The sequence below is a fragment of the Ranitomeya variabilis genome, chromosome 5 (assembly GCF_051348905.1).
Source record: "Ranitomeya variabilis isolate aRanVar5 chromosome 5, aRanVar5.hap1, whole genome shotgun sequence".
NCBI lineage: Eukaryota > Metazoa > Chordata > Amphibia > Anura > Dendrobatidae > Ranitomeya > Ranitomeya variabilis.
Window position 1 is genome coordinate 276,280,994 of NC_135236.1, and position 18,163 is coordinate 276,299,156.

The 18,163-nt window shown below is 39.7% G+C and overlaps 1 protein-coding gene across 2 annotated transcripts in view; it reads left to right on the plus strand.

Annotated features, from left to right (window-relative positions):
- The window catches only part of SND1 (staphylococcal nuclease and tudor domain containing 1), a 1,031,482-nt gene that overhangs the window by 886,277 nt on the left and 127,042 nt on the right, over positions 1-18,163 (plus strand). For both annotated transcript variants that reach the window (XM_077264371.1, XM_077264369.1), the window contains exon 17: positions 4,310-4,498. In XM_077264371.1, the coding sequence (XP_077120486.1) occupies positions 4,310-4,498 (189 nt within the window). The remainder of the gene's footprint in view (positions 1-4,309; positions 4,499-18,163) is intronic.

An 18,163-nucleotide genomic window follows, 5' to 3' on the forward strand; every position in this document is an offset into this window, starting at 1 on the left:
CACATGACAGGATGGGAGAGCAAGATGGGAGCAGCACATACCAGGATGGAGACCATATACCAATATAAATGCTCGCCACCCGGGCATAGAACGGGTTCAATAGCTAGTATATATATATATATATATATATATATATATATATATATATATATATATATATATATATATATATATATATATATATATATACACACACACACACATACGTTTCCGGTTTACCCTATCTATATATTTTACTATCTAATAAAACTTTGTGTTATATTTTTCAATACTTTCTTGGTATTTTGGATTGTTGTTTTTTTACCTTTTGAATATCAATAGCAGGTTTGGACACACCAATTCTTGCAGTTTTTTCCTTGTTTTTATTGGATTGTGGGCATTGTAGAATTCCTACTGAAGGCAGCAAAACCACAGGGGTACACATATGGAAACAAAGAGTAAAGAAACACTTGAAAAAAATAAGAATATGGTAAACCTTGAATTCTTCAAACAACTTATTTACTTTGAAGACTTTACACATCCCTGGCATTTTCTCATGAAGTTGACACCTGGAATTGTTTTCGAACGTTTCCCAGAGGTGCTGAGCATTTGTTGACAGCTTTGCCTTCACTCTGTGGTCCCATTCATCCCAAACAATCTCAATTGCGTTGTGGTTGCGATTGTGGAGATGATGCCGTCTGATGCAGCACTCTGCCCCTCTCCTACATTGTCTCATAGACCTAATATAGCCTGTAGGTGTATTTAAGGTAATTTTTATTTGCAGAAACTTCACGATAAAAATCTGTTTGTTGTCTCCACTGGATAGTTGATGTTGAGATGTGTTTGCTACTTCATGCCTGTATATAATTTCTGGGACATTCTTATATAAGGTGCTGTTAATTTGCAGTTTTTGAGTCTGGTAACTCTGATGAGCTTATCCTTTGCAGCAGAGATAATTCTTGGTCTTGATCTTGCTCCCTTGTGGCAGTCTTCATGAGAGGCAATTTCAAGGTGGCAATTGATGGATTTCATGATGGAAGTTGAGTATAGCTTCAAGGTTCTAGCATTTTTGTTCCAGATTGACTGGCTTTCATGTCCTAAAGTAATGATGGACTGTTTTTTTTTTCTCTTTACTTGGTTGAGTGGTTCTTGCCATACTCTAGCTTAGAACTGTTGTGGAATATTGATCAGTACTGTATGGAACTGTGGATCAACACCACCTCTCCAAAAGCACAGCTGATGGTTGCAAACACTTTCTGAAGGTCAGTGAATTCACAGTGGAACACTTGGCGAGGCATATCTGTTATTGGAAGCCATTTCAGGTTACTACCTACGAAGATGCCTGCGTGAATGCCATGGGTGTGTAAAACTGTAATCAAAGTACAAAGGGAAACTTTGAGAACTTTGAGAAATATAAGGTTTCACACATTCTGCTTTGTGATTTTCTTTATCCCTTGTTTCCATATGTGATCTTTCATGATTTTTTTGCCTTAGGTCTGAATCTACACTGTGCACATTCCAATAAGTACACAGTAAACCACTGCATCAACAGGTGTGTCCAAACTTTTAACCAGTTTTTTTTATACAGATTCTGGTGACTGGTAAATGTTACTGTACATAAATACTATTATCTATTCTAAAATATTTCTGGACCATACAACAAAAGGCGTTTATTGTCTTTTGTGTCACTTCTATCTCCTCATGGGCCTTCATTTTCGTATAGGCCCTCAATTCTGCGGAATAAGCTGGCGCTGTAAAATTAATAATTACTATTATATAAGTAAGTGTCAGCTTATTATAAGGCTCAGTTTGAAAATGGCACTATTTTATCTTTTGTTAGTATAGATAGAAACATTGAAAATTAAAGAAGAAAAAATGTAATAAGTTTACCATGACATTTTTTAAACACTATATTTTTTTCTGACGATACATTCCTTTTAATCCATTTCCAACATATGATGTACTATGATGTCGTACTTTGGGTCCCTGTCTTTGAAGCAGCTCTTACTATCATCTGCCTCTGATAACAGCCAGTGAAGCTGAACTCCACCCGTTGTTAACGCTTTAATTGCTGATGTTAATCTCTAGCAGCAGCATTTAATATGTTGCCAGGGTGGCATGCCATTCGAAGTGCCCATCACCCGTTTTCATAGGAGACCATGATTTTATTATATATACTACAATACTATAGTATTACATTATATAATACAAGAAATTGCAGATTTAAGTCTCCTAAGCAGGCTAACAAAGTGAAAAAAAAAGTTCTAAACCCATTAAAAAAAAACTTATTTGGTATCTCCCTGTCCATAAAAGTCCAGTCTATATATAAGTCGGAAGTTCTTCACCTATATCAAAATATATTATCTACCCAATTGGTAAACGGCGTAACAAAAAAAGAGAATTGAAACTGCTGAATTTCTGTTTTCCAGTTGTTACAATACTGAAAAAAAATGATCATCCGAAAAATAAAAACATTACATGGCGACACAAGCAATTTTTTTTCTAAGTTACGAATTTAAAAAAAAAATTCCACTTAAATAAACAAAAAATATATCCACATTTGTTATTTCTAAAATCTTACTGACCTGGAGAATCATATTACCAGGCTTTTTTATTTTTTTACCTGACAGTGAACGCTGTCAAAACAAAACCCAAAAAACAACTGTGAAATTGCATTTTTTAGAGTAATTTCACCTCACTTGAATTTCTTTCCCGTGCTCTAGTATACTGAATGGTATGATTTGTTTCATTCAAAGCTTGTCCCACAAAACATTAAGCCCTCCTATGGTTATGTGAGCAGAAAATAAAAAAAAGTTATGGCTTTTGGAATAAGGGTATGTGCACACGTTGCGGATTCGTGTGTGGATTTTTCCGCGCACATTCTGAACAATCCACAGGTAAAGCACCCTGCGTTTTAGTGGATTACCTGCGGATTTACCGTTGTTTTTGTGCTGATTTCACCTGCGTTTTCACACCTGCGATTCCTATTGAGGAGCAGGTGTAAAACGCTGCGGAATCCGCACAAGGAATTGACATGCTGCGGAAAATACAACGCAGAGTTTCCGTGGAATTTTCCGCAGCATGTGCACTGCGGATTTGGTTTTCCATAGGTTTACATGGTACTGTACACCGCATGGAAAACTGCTGCGAATCCACAGCGTCAAATCCGATGCGGATCCGCAGCAAAATCCACAACGTGTGCGCATATCCTAAGAGGCAGAAACAACGAAAACACACACAAAAATGGAAAATTGCCTAGTCATGAGGGAGGTTGAACAAGTTGCACGTAAAATAGAGATGTGGACCATAATATTAGGCTCGGAGCATGAACAGCTAAGTTCATATTATCAGATTTATTTTATGGTCCATTAACCCTCACAGCAGTATGAACCCTCAGGTGCTTTCTGTCTTGCCAAGTGTGTCTCCGTCAGGCGTTGCATTCACCCCTGACATATTTGCCATCTGTGTGACACTGGTTTATTAGAGATAAAATAGTGTTTTGTCCCTACTGTGTAAGTGCACAGCCATTAAACAGTCACCTTGTGCAAATGTCTTTTCATCTTGTGAGGTTTTACAGAATTTGACACAGTCCAGAAATAATTGGGATATCTTGGCATGTGTGTTTTCCTTTCCAATTATTTACCAGCATATGCTGTGTCGTCTTACTTTGCTTCTGGAGCTACGGCCTTTCGTTACGGGATAAAGATTGATTACTTTACTGTATCTGTGACAAGGACGATGGCTCTTGCTATGTCATGTTTGGTTTGAGCATTAGAATCTGATTGTATCGATCGCCCTTGCTTTCTGGAACACAACTGTCATTGCCAGATAGAAGTTGCTTTCCAGGCCAGTAGGACAAAGTAAGGTCTGTAAAGTAGAAGATAAGATTGACCTGTACCTTGGAGTGACTTGAACGAGGTGGTGTTTAATAGGTGCATTATATCTTAAAGTTCGGATTCCTTCACACCTGATGATCATGTGGCTGATTCTTACTGGGTGGTTTTACATGAAGAAGTGATGGTTGTTGCCACAATTTTTGTACAACTGTGCACAAGTGAAAATAATGCAAACCTGGAAAGGTGTTCTGATCACACGATGTATATATAAAACATCAGTAAAATCTACATGTATTAACTGTAGTGGTGCTATCGATTTCATTACTGTTTCATGTGATCCCACGCTTAGGTTCTTCCAAGTGGTTAGCCAGGCTTGATTATATGTTGAGTCACTACATATCATGGCATATGATGTTTAATGAGTAGTGTTTTTTTTGTTGAGCTTCAAACAAGACTATATTACACTGATTGCTTTTGGTTTTACTTTTTTCCAGGTGGAGGTGGAAGTGGAAGCAATGGACAAGGCTGGCAACTTCATTGGTTGGCTTCACGTGGATGGCGTCAACTTGTCAATTGCTCTTGTGGAACATGCCCTCTCGAAGGTCCATTTCACTGCAGAGCGCAGCAACTATTACAAGACTCTGATTTCTGCAGAAGAAGCAGCCAAACAAAAGAAAGAGAAGGTAGGCATGTGATTCCAAAATATAGAGTGCTTAAATATTGTGCACTTGAAATCCAAAGCTAATAAAAAGGCTGCGAGCAGCAGGCATCCTTTTGTCAGCCAAACATTTACTGTCGCCCTTCATGGCAATGATCAAGTGGTTATGGGACTAAAATAAAATTTTGCAAAGAATGTGTCAGTAGGGGAAGAGGAATGAAAGACATTTCTTGTCTGATAAATCTGCCAGCGCCCCTGATCCGGTGATCGCTACTGATCTATCCAGTAGCAATGGACATTCCCAACTGCCATTGTCCAGCTTTATTCAGATTTCCCACACACAGGAACTGGCAGAGCGTTCATGGTGCCAGGCACCTCTGGCAGCAGCTTATCTGCCCCAAAAACAAATTGATATCTGTTGGGGAAGAGTTGGAAGGGCTCAATACTCATTAGATTGGTGGCCAGTCACGCTGAAGTCTGTGGCTTTACCTATCTTTCACCAAATGTATTTGGAGTCCTTAAATTGGAAAACCCCATCAAAGATGTCTTTAGAAGCCAACACAAAGCTCTGTGCTTTTCGATATGAAGATTAATGGGGCAGATGTTTTTTGTGATCTGTCTGACGTGCTCTTCAGTGTTTTGTGTTTAACTTTAATCATATAACAGTTTGTAGATTAGGACAGAACTATGGCATAAATATAATTACTTTGTACAGTTTGTAAAAGGTTGTGAAGTTGATCATTCGGGCAATGTGCACTTGTGGTTTCTCATTTTCTTAGAGGTGACAGGAGACAGAAAATCTGTAGTACGATTGTAATCTCCGGCAAGCTGCTCCTGTGCTTCTGTAAATCCCATTTCATACAAACGCCTGCTTAGCGTTCTAAACCTGGTTAAAAAGACTAAACTCTGCATTTGGGAGTCTCAACAGATGTTGATCTCTGTGACAAAAGAAAGTTTAAATCAAAGATCTGATGAATATTTACATCCATTAAACCAAGCTAAGGTTGGATTATCAGGAAAAGCTGCGTTCTAAAATAAACTGCAGATTCTTATGAAATATAAAATTATGACACAGTGTTCTAGAATGAATACCTCAGGATGGAGACTATTATGTGAAGCTGGCCCCCGTCCCCCACAGACCGTACAGGTGACTGACACGCTGCTTTTATTCCAACTAGAGCATTATCAGATTCTCCATATTAATAAATACAAATCTCTGCTTATTATGCCCGCGGAGCCTAAATATGATTGTGTTGTTTTTGTTTTGCCGTTACATCGATCTGAACAGACTGTTGGGCTCGGGGTTTACTACAATTTGTAGCCACAAAGCATCAGATTGTAAATGCTAAAATCACAGCGAATGATAATGAATGTGCCTTATTGAAATCCATGGTAGCATGGTAACTTGCAGGGCCACAAAGCGACCACATCCAGCATTGGGTTATGTGTCCACGTTGTGCGCACGTTAAGTATTTGCTGCAGACATTCCTGCTTCAAAAGCGTCTCTTGGCAGGAAAATGTTGCATAAAAATCTGCATATTAGTGCTTGTTTTTGATCCCTTTTTTCCCATTTGTGAGAATGGATGGAAAACACTGCAAAAACGCTGAAAGAATTGACATGCTGCACATGTGAAACTGCTTCAATTCTGCAAACGTGTGAATGAGAGTTCAGAGAACTCGTTCACTTTGTTGGGACAGTAAATGCTGCACACAGAACTATTGAATGATGAGTCACATGACTGTAAGAGGATGAACTGTGATAATATTAGGAGAGCATTAGGACCCTGCTGCTGCACGTCTGAGCTAAGAGAAAAAGCCCAGAAAAGTGTGTTTGCAGGGGGGTGGGGTCTAGTGTCTGCTGTTTAGGAACTCTGTGGTGAAGCTTCCTGAAGGAGAGACTGCTATGATAGACACTGTGTGTGAGGCAGCAGAGAAAAAGCAAGAAGACTGGACTCTGTAAAAGATTGTTTGCTGCCAGCGTGTGTGTGAGTGTTAACCGCTTCATCTTGGGAACCTGTGGTTCTTCGGTGGAACAAGAACAGAGCATTCTTGAGAGCTGTGTGACTGTGGAGCTCTATGGAGTCCCTTTTGTGGTGAGCTGAGAAGCAATAGAAAACATCCTGTGCAGATTCAAGCGGTTTGCTCTCAGGAGAATGCATGAGTGACTGCTGGAGGAGAGACGGTATCCTGTACCTTCCATGTTGAGAGGGACCCGGACAAGCCCCGTTGAAGTGCTATCCCGTACCGTATCCTGAGGCTACAGAACTATAAGTCCCTGACGTGTGGACTCTGCATCGCCGACAAGACGCGGAGCTTTGTTTTCCTATAGCTGTTTTGGCGCCGAAGATCTTGGAACTGGCTGTAGCCAATGCAAGTTATATGCCTGAGTAGAGACTTCCCTCAGGTTAACGGGACCATAATAATAGATACCCGGGTATCCCCAGATTAAGTGTTTTAGAGCTCCTGTTATATCTATAGGTATTGTGGGTTTTGATCTATTTATACTCAGTGTGCCATCCCAGGGGGTCCGATAATACCACTTCAGCCGATTTACACCTGTTTTCTTAGTACCTGATTTGACCTTTTGGACAGGTAAATTTATTCTATATCCCAGTGTAACACACTTAAAAAGGGAACCTATTGATTTCAGCTCTGGCTGAGTGAGTGTTTTCAGTAAGGGGATTTCAGTCTGTTTCTTTCAAATACTAAATCTCACTCCTACTGTTATTTTAGTAAAGATAATGTTGTGATTTCTTCCTCCGTCTCGGTTTGTGACCCATTGTATCATTATGACCTCTGGTCATTACATGACTACCAGCAGTTGTATTGACTTGTTCACTTGTGGTTAGACTGCATTGGACCAGTAAGGTTTTTAAACCATTCTTAACCATTTAAGTCACTTTATGGCTTACTACAGTGGAAAATTGAATTTGTGTCCTACATTCCTGACAAACACTTCCATCGAGGCTGGACTTTAGTTTATGAAGTTATACCATGCATTTCTTCATAAGACGTAGTTAAATAATTTGCACCCTCTTAAGAAACATTTAACGCATGGGATAGCACAAACTGGTTACATATGTAAGTTTGGAAACCACAACTGCACCATTATAATAAGGTTGATATTGGCCTTGCATGTGGTAGGCTCCAAAGCTATGTTCACACAATCAGCAATAACTATATACTGCAGGGACTTACTCAGCAGCAAATTTGATGATTTGTGTAGCTGATTTGACTGTGGATTCACCACTGCTGTTAGGTAGAACTAAAATAAAACAAAACCACATATAATGTCGTTGCTTGGCGCCTCCATTGCTCGTTTGCTTGCTCCTCTGTTGGTCTTTGTACCACCTAGCCTCCTAGCAGTCAAAGGCGCTATGTTTTTTCATTGCACAGGGTCCACAGAGGAAATGCACAACACATAAAGCTGTGGATTTGCCACTTCAAATAGGGTTAAAAATATGATCCTTAGCCGTTCTTTGTACAATCCAAACCATAACCCAAAGAAATTGTGAATTTATCATTGTAGCGGCTGGCTATCTATAGCAAGATCCACAACTAATAGGAATCGTTTTCGATTTTGTCTTAACTGTTGAACTCAATAGGGAAAATCTTCAGTATAAAGTGACATGCTGCAGATATAAGATACACTCCACAGGCCATTTCAGTGCGGGTTCCACCAAGATTTTTGTTCTCCACCAAAGAATGGAAAGTTTGCAGAGTACGGAAAATCCGCCTTGTGGCAAAATATTCTAAATGTATATTCATGTAGCGTTTTTAACCACAAAGGAAAGACCGATGTACCTTTTTTTTCCAGTGGAATCCACAACAGAACTTAACGTTACACCGACTTTTGCAGTTTGGACTGCTTTGGGCCCCTGATTAGCCCCCATTGTATATGGCTAATCATCGGCTATCTGCCATCGTTTCCTGATGGAAACCGCTTAAGTCACCTATTATGATTTATTTTCTTTAAATCCTCAGTGATAAAATCAGCTGGTGCGTGACCCACAACTTGGATTTTGTATTGACCACAATGGGCGTCATTTTGTGGATAATGGGAACTCAGATTTCAGTGCCAAGTGTGTAGAAATTCTTGTGGCAAACAAGCAAGCATCTTGTGAGCATATATCCTATAGCTCCTGTAATTCAGCCCACAACCTCATCCTATCATTATTTTTGTACGGTGTGTCCAGTTCCTATACTCTTAAATGTTCCTAACGTTGGTGTCCTGGAGTGATCAATGTGCCTTGTCCTAGTGCTGTGCAGTCCTCGCTGACGATACAAGCCTCATGTATTATTCTGCCGGTAATTTCTAGTTTAAACAGCACAAATCAGCACTTTTCTTTAACTGTTGCGCCTGGCAGCAAAATGTCAAGTTTAGGAATTCGGTTCTGCTGAAATGCACAAACTTTCTAGCCTTTCTCGTTGTACATGCTGTTTACTAGTGGTAGCTATAACGTTCCTGAATATCTATTATCAGGGTTCACATAAGCCGTCCTCAGTTTAGCAATGCTTTTTTTTTTTTACCATTGATGATGATAGGTCTGCCACATTCCTAGTGCGAAACCCTCAGTACTTAGCACTAGGGTCACCATATTTGGATGAACCATGTTGGTACTTTGGTAACCTGTTTAGATGTGTGGCACCCAGGTGATGGGGGGACTTTGCTCTTTATAATATGTGAACTCCGTCTTTTTGTTAGGAAACATGTAAGAAAACACAAAGGAACCAAGATTTATTTAAACACATTTTGAAATATTAAAATCCTTCATTTAAAGGGAAGATATAGTCCGGAAATTACCTAGTGTTTAAATCAGGGTTTTGTGATAGATATATTTTTAGAAAGGTTTTGGCAATGTTGATTATTTATATATATATATTTTACATTTTCATATACGGTAATCTGTATTCAAAATATAAAAAAATGTAAATCTTGCAATATTGACACTTATTTTTAGGCTTTTTTTAAACTAGCTTTTTGTTGTTGCAGGAAACAACATATGTACATGAGCCATACTTAGTAGTTTCTGACCGTATCTTTTGTATTGATGTATCAACTGTACAGAGATTATTGTGAAGGGAGGGGAGACAGAGTCAGCTGAGATGTTGCTGATTGTGATTGGTGGATCCTGTGTACTGAGGTGTTATCATTGTAACCTTGCCTCTGCTGATAAAGAGCATGCTGAAAACTCTACAAGAAAGAACAGGAAGTAGGGTTTTAAAAAGAAATCCCTGTAGCTAGATTGAAAATTTTGTTTAATAAAGATCAAGCTATGGGAAAAATAATAATACAAAAATAAATGTAACACTAAGACCTGACGTAAATGATAGGTAATTTTCTGATTATGTATTCCTTTTAAGGAACATTAAGGATGGAATTTGAAGGTTATTGCTCATATGAAATGTAACACTTAGAGGGGTGTTTCACCCTATGATATTGATGATCAGTCTGACACCCGGCACCCCTACTGAAGAGCTGCTGAATGCTTCACTAATGTTCAAGGACACCTGCACTTGCTATTCAGGAAAGATCAATTTGAAATATTTGATTTTCAGTTTTTTTTCATAGTAATAATTGAATGTCATTGAGATCTGCCCAGTTTCACCTAAATAATTCACCATAATGTTATAACGCAGCTTGAAGTTATTTGTAATTGCTCATAATAATAATGATTGTTGGTAAAATCTCTCAACTGAGCCGCTCGTATAGGATGGAATATGATTTTGGATTTATAATGTGGCATTTGCAGCCCACTATGCCCAGTGCTGTTCAGCATACTTGGAACAAAGGGGAGCAAGATGAATTGGGCCGAGTTTCCCTCTTTAAGACAGAAATAATAATTGCTGATCGTTACATTAGACCGCTACCCATCCTCATCTAGCTCACACTGGGAAGGTGGCAATGTCAGATCAGAGGCTCTGGGACTAAAACAGGAGAAGTCATGCGGAGAAGACAGCTTGTGTTTAAACAATCTATAATTAGTGGGAACTGGGAGGATGGGCGACACGTAGTGAGATGGGCCACGTGGCGGTGTCTGTATTAAACCTGAGCCACAGCTCTGTAAATGCCAAGTTGTAATAGAGATAACTGTTTAATGTCTTCTTAAGACAAAGGGAACACTAGGTAAAGGAATACCGCCCACACACTGGATGGTTTCTTCCTATATTGCCTCAACACATCAACACTGCAGTGTAAAGGTACCTTCACACTTAACAACGATAACGATAGCGATCCGTGACGTTGCAGCGTCCTGGATAGCGATATCGTTGTGTTTGACACGCAGCAGCGATCAGGATCCTGCTGTGACATCGTTGGTCGGAGCTAGAAGGCCAGCACCTTATTTCGTCGCTGGCTCACCCGCTGACATCGCTGGTTCGGCGTGTGTGACGCGGATTCAGCGATATCTTCACTGGTAACCAGGGTAAATATCGGGTTACTAAGCGCGGCCCTGCACTTAGTAACCCGATATTTACCCTGGTTACCATTGTAAATGTAAAAAAAACCAAACACTACATACTTACATTCCGGTGTCTGTCGGGTCCCCCGGCGTCCGCTTCCCTGCACTGTCAGCGCCGGCCGGCCGTAAAGCAGAGCACAGCGGTGACGTCACCGCTCTGCTTTACGGCCGGCGCTTACACAGTGCAGTGTCTATATCGCTGCAGCGTCGCTTAATGTGACAGTACCTTAAGACATTTGTGATATTTTGGGAATCCTATTGTATTCACTCATTGTGTATCTTCAATTAGACCAAGATCCCTTTCCTATTTTTCATTTGTAAGAGATTTTTTCAGCTCCCCTTGTAGCAGGTGTCGATATATTTTAGATATTAAACCCTTTGAACTCTATACAAATTGACGATGAGTTATAATTAATTTAGATCTTCCTTCTCCAGCACTGTCCCATTTTATATGCATGACATCATTGCAAATATTTATAGAATAATCTGGGAAGAATGCAACTTTACTGCTGTTAATGGTAATTTTTGACATTTCCCCTGCCGTTTACAAGATGATTTCTTCACCAGCACAGTTGGCTTTGGGGAACCTGTGGATGATGGATGGTTAGGTACAATGTAGGCTCGTTCTACTGCATTTAATGGAGTTAAAGTCTTTTTAACAAAGACTGATTGTATCCATGCTTCAAAATATGCCTTTGGATTTGCACCCTGTACTTTCTCTGGTACACCCACCAGAATCACATTATTTCGCCAGAGGCAATTTTCAAGATAGTCTGCTTGAGCCAGCCCCACTGACAGTGATTGATCATTTCCATGGAGCTCCATTGTCAGTGGTGTAATCTGGTCCTCTAAATCACTTACTATCCCCTCCACTGCCATGCTTTCTAAGACTTGTTTCGTGCCAGGAGATAATTTCTTCTTTTATAGTGCCAACATGAAGGGTCAAAGTAGTAATGGCTGACTTACACTGTGCAACAGTCAGGTAAGTATCTTTAAGTGATGGATAGGGCTGATCCTGTGGGCACCTAGCATCCATTTGCTCATCGCATTGCATCATGCCCATCTGAGTTTCAAAGACTGCAGCACCGCCTCCTCCTCTCGATCATGTATCATTAGAATTTACAGGATTTTTATTGTCTTCCTGCTTAAACTTCACCTCCGTGGTTTCTTTCTGGGCCAAATGCTCCAATCTCACCACTTCAACAGTGAGGTCTACAGCTCATTAGATGCACAGGTACAGGAGAGATGGAGGCTCCATCTTGGGTCTCTCGCTTCCCCGCTGTGCTTCATTTGTTCTTATGGGTCATTCTACTGTCTCTAAGCACTACTCGATGCTCCCACAGCCGTTGCAAATGTTTAGTCATTTAGAGGGTGAGTTCAGTGTCCTAACCCAGGACAGATGCCAGGGTTTTGTGGTAGCCCTCACAAGACATGTCTGCTCACATTACATTTAGGCTGTGACCCCAAAAGTAAAAGTTTACGTTCTCTTTAAGCTCCGCAGACAGAGAAATACTGTTGCTTTTTTATATGGTCAAAGAAGAGCAGCAACTCAATTTCTACGGGAGTGTTGGAAAGTGGCTAGCATATATTTCCATAGAAATTAGAGAGAGACCTTGACTCTGACAATGGTATATTTTTAAAGGGGAGGGCAAGTAAAGCACTGTTTATTTTACAATGAACTTGAGTCTGTGAAGAATAGTTGTTGAATGGGGCCATCCCCTTACATTGTATTTTAGGTACTGTTCTTCTGGCTAAAGGCCATGCCTATATGATTTCTAGGATCTCCGTTCTGGAGATTGTATGCAGAAGGTGGTATGAATTCAGCATTTGTACATTTGGACTACACAGTATATCATGGACTTGTCAGAGATCTGTATGAGAGGCCATGCACTCTACACTAGTGAAGGGCCTGATTTATAGTGGGCATTGAAGTCATGTACGCCATGGCTTTCGTGCAGTAAAACTGATATACAGTGTTAAGATAATAAATCTGTATTTTAGGGATGTAGGGTGACCCTGGATAATGATTTCATGATCTAATACAAAGGTTTAAATTGTGGATTCCTTGTCGCAGACTTCTACAAGGGAAAAGTGCGGCTGGCAGAATCTGCTGCAGTCTCCCCTGTGGATGTGCCATGTGTGGTTTTACCTTGTAACCTATTTTTTCCCAGACATTACACTTGTTATGAGAAATTACAGGCTCCGTTAGAAGTCTCTTGGTCTTGGCCATTAAAGCTGAACATGACATTCACGCAAGACATTTATTTTCTTCTTTAAAATGAACCCAGCATTAAGTGTAATGAAAGGCCTGGGCTGTTGGTACTGAGCCATGCTAAGATTTGGGTGCTTTCTGACATTTAAAAGAGAAAATGGCCTAGATGGAGGGCGTTTTATGTAACCGTGTCCTTTTACTGCAGGAAGTCAGCATTGCAGTACTGTTTCATATTATACTATTTAGTAGTGCTACAAGTTTTTCCTTCCTTTTACAAGCATTTCAGTTGCTATAAATACTCAAGTAGCCAACAACAAAATTAACACATGAAAAACCATTTCATAAAGCCTTATGTATTGCTAACCAGTTACTGCAACATTTTGGAGTAACGTACGCATGAGCTAGTGGAATTCTACTAAACAAAGAGGTGCCATGTGTATCCCATGCCATAGGAGGTTCGCGGTCTGTGGTCCGGATGCCACAGAGTGCCGCCGACGTGGCTGCGGCTCCAGCGTCCTGCAGATCTTTTTGCTTAAATCTACTTACTGCATTACAGATGTGGGGAAAAGGCAGGTGCCAGATACTGCTGCCACAGTACTTTTATGGTAAATGAGGCTGCATAAAGTAACATATTATGTAGGTCATCAGTTTATAAGTCCCAGAAGAGACCCTTTAAAGAGGTTGACCACTTTTACATTGATGACCCATCCTTAGGATAGCTGTTAGTTGTTGGCGGTCGCTGGCAGGAAGTACTCACTTGCCGAGCTGCTCCGTCCACTTGTGGTGGCCGCAGCTTAGTACTACACATCCGCCCCCTATTCAAATCAATAGGAGGCTGATGTGTAGTATCTTGTGGCGACCACTACAAGTAGTAGACGGAGCATCTAAGCAAGTGAGTACTTCCTGCCGGTGGACGCCTACAACTAACAGCTGATTGGCGGGGGTGCCGGTTGTCGGACCCTGGCTGATCATAGGTCATCAGTGTAAAAGTACTGGACAACCTCTTTAATAAAACTCCCCCTCGATCACTGATATAAAAAGCTGTGAGCCACTTTTGTCCCATTGATTTTAAAGGGAATGCGTCATCACAAAATTATTTTGTTACACATATCTTTAAAAAAAAAAAGGCATTTTTTTTTATATATTGATATTTATTAAAAAACAAAATTAGTAATCTTTAAATTTTCACACTGGCCAATGGGGATAATATAGACTTGTACTTCCTGTCCTTTCAGGAAGAGTTTACGGCAGTTTGCTTACTATCAGAGGCAGGTTTAGGCTATGTGCACACGTTCCGGATCTTGCACGTTTTTTCTGCTGCTTTCCGCTGCAAAAACGCTTAAACGCATACATTAAGCATCCCATCATTTTAATGGTTTCCGCAATTTTTGTGCACATGTTGCGTTTTTTTCCACAAAAAAAATGCATGCGGAAAAATACGCAGCATGTTCATTAATTTTGCGGATTTCCCACTATATTATTGCATTGGAAAAAAACGCACAAACAACGCGACAAAAACGCGTGCAGAATTGATTTTCTCAGGAAATTTCTGCATACTTTCTGGACGTCTGCACATACCCTTACATCGATTAACACCATCATACCCCAGAGCGCAAGATTCACGATAGGCAAAGTTATACCTGACCCTGCTCTCTTTCTTGTAACAATGACCTTTGCACACACTCATTAAATGCTTTACTACAAAAGATAGGGTCAGAGTCTGATCATCATGTATATGTGAATTTCCTTAAACGAGAAGTTAATCTAAAAAAGGACTTGTGTCCAGTGTGAAAATTGCAGCATTTATTATATTAATTTTTAATAAAGATTGTGATATGGAAACAAAAATTAAATAAAAGAAAAACAGCGTAGAAACCTGATTTAACCAATGGATCATTTTCTGATCATCCAGAAATCAACAGGATCCATCATCTCAACATGCCAACCCACAAAAAACTATTGCGTACACTGCTTCAAAATCATATTGATCTCAATACGTAACACAACAAAGCTATTCTAATCGTACAGTGGTTGATTCAACTTAATAGTGAATAATTTCATCTGAATATTGCATAGCCACTCAATGTTGAGAAGTCATTGTTATTCACACTGTACAATCAGTACCGTGTATAATCACTTTCATCATTTGTAATAAGATGAAGACAAATTACAAGAGCTATTGCAAAATTAATATTGAAAAAATGTTGATAAAATAGTAAAATGCTTTGATCTTCATTATCCAGGCTCATAGATATTGGGCTGGTGAATATATTGCATGCCTGATTTAATCCTGGAAATGGGAAAAATAGATAAGTCATTTTCTACAAGCACAGCTGGATGCAACATTGGTTATGTACGAATAATAATGTGTACATAGGTGACTGGACCTTAAGGGTATGTGCACACGTTGCAGATTTGGCTCTGGAATTTTCTGTGCGGATTCTGCAACTTTTGGCAGAAAACGCAGGTGCAGATTTGATGTGTTTTTCTTGCAGATGTGCGGTTTTGCTGCGTATTCTGTGCGGATTTACTGTGTTTTTACCCCTGCAGAATTTTATAATGGAATGGGTGCAGAAACGCTGCAGATCTGCACAAAAGAAGTGACCTGGTCCTTTTTTGAATCTGCTGCGTTTTCCTTGCAGAATTTTCCACACCATTAGCACAGCATTTTTTTTGCCATTGATTTATATTGTCCGGTAAATCATTGCAGATGTGCAGCGTTTCTGTGTGGAAAAAAATGCTGCGGATCCGCAGGGAATCTGCAACATGTGCACATAGCCTAAAGGGATTATTTAGCAAGGAGAAATCTAATTGCAAAGGGCTACAAGTGTTTTAAAAAATAAGAGACAAATGACAAGACTATGGCATAGAGGTTATTGAGGAATGGAAGTGGCGGGATATTGCTGAGGATGAGTGTCTGGTTTTATTTTTTTATTTTTATAAACTCTCTAGCCCCGATTCAATATTTGTTTTTTTTAAGTCCCTTTTTTGTCGCATTGTATTAGTTGCCGTTTTTAGCACCAAGGTCATCAAAATGGCGCTTATGATGCACGAAAGTAAAAAACAGGTGTTCTTCCTTTCTAGAATTGTTTTTACGACTTTAGGCTAGAAAAGTCGCAAAAATTGCTCTCTGGTCTGAAATTATGCCAATTTTTTTTTTTTTTTTTTTTTTTTTATATAAAGAAGTCACAATTGATAAATCCAGTTAAAACAAATAGAATTCCTAGACTCCATCCACCAAGTGGGAAAAAAACTGACTGGTGAGCATCTATAACAGACTTCAAAAGAGGCAGCAATAGAATAATTAATTGGGTGCAAAAAAAAAAAAAAGCACAAAAACTCACGAAACTAGACAAAAACAAAAGTAATGGTGGCTTCTGAGTCGTTTGCAAAAATAAATTTTTCCAGCAGACCACCATTTTAATAGTTCTCAGTCTGTATCCAAATAGCTTATTCACTAGGATGCATCAAACCAGTTCTATCCTATTTCCCATTGCATTGGCTAAAAAGTTTAAAAAACAACACAAAGCTATTGAAAACTGGAATTCTACTATTGTTTGGGTTAGGCTATATGTCCATGATCAGGAAATAGCCGCATATTTTCGCTGCGCCCAAAACGCTGCGTTCTAATTGCGCAGTTAAATCCTCATGTGTTCACTGAACCATGCGGATTTACCGCATCTAATGATTGGCTATGGGTGAGATAATTAACATGCTGTGGATGGTAAACCTGCACTGCGGGCGAGTTTACACAGCGGTAAAAAGAAGCACAGTGGGCATGAGATTTCTATAAATCCCATCCACTGTGCTTCTAATGTAGGATTCTGCGCTGCGTCCAAAACACTGCTCTTTCTTATCATGGGCACATACCGGAAGACTTCATTACAGTGTAGGGATGTCATCTAGAAAACATACGCAACTTATTCATCCTTCTATAGATATACTGTAATGATTATAGACGTATCTCCCAAGTGGCCATTACTATTGCATGATCGTTACTTTTCCCTTGCAATCGCTTTTTAGAGTTTGAAGGATCATTTTACTGTGAAATGTATATTTATAATAAGGATGTAGCATTATAAGTAGCTGAATCGAAAGCATGTGACAAAATAAGTGGTATATGGTAGTGCAGGCAGAAGTGAGAGGACTTGATTTTGATGTGTATTGTAAACTAAACGCTTGCCAATGTTTGATAATGGACATTGGACAGATTCTGAAAACGGACATAGAACGGAGCAGCCCGTGGAAGATTTCCTGTATGTCTCAGCCATACATAAAGGATATACTCACTTGAGAGCTATATGAGGTATCACAGGAACCATTTCTATCTGGTTCATTACAATCCTTACAAACCACATCACAGGAAAACGCAAATGCAGCCTTTATCCGGCCCAAAGTGAAACATAAAGTAAAGCGTCCATACAGTGGTGCTGGTTAGCCCACTTGGAACAGAGTCCAGCTTCTTAGTCCTTTAGCCGAGCCACACAATCCAGGAGGTCTGCAACCCTTCACACACACTTGTGTGAGACAAACAGGCCTCATTTTACCAAGTGAACCACACCCAGCGGGAGAAATATGATGAGCAGCTGTCTCTCCCAACTCTTCACATGCTCATAATCAACGTGTCATGGCCGATTAACCCCTTTTAGTCCTATATGTACTAAAGCATCACTCGAGGTTTATCTCCCATTCCCTATGTGTCTGACAGCCTCCTTACAATATAACAGTTGTGTGAAAAAGTGTTTGCCCCCTTCCTGATTTCCTATTCTTTTGCAGGTTTGTCACACTGAAATGTTTCAGTTCACCAAATATATTTAAATATTAAACAAAGAAAACAAAAATAAACACATAATGCCGTTTTTAAATGAAAGTCTTTATTATTAAGGGAAAGAGACTAGGCAAAAATGACCTGCATGGCAGGGTTCCAAGACAAAAACCACTGCTGAGCAATAACTTAAAGACTGGTTTCAGTTTTGACAGAAAACATCTTGATGTTCCCAAAGACTTTTGGGAGAAT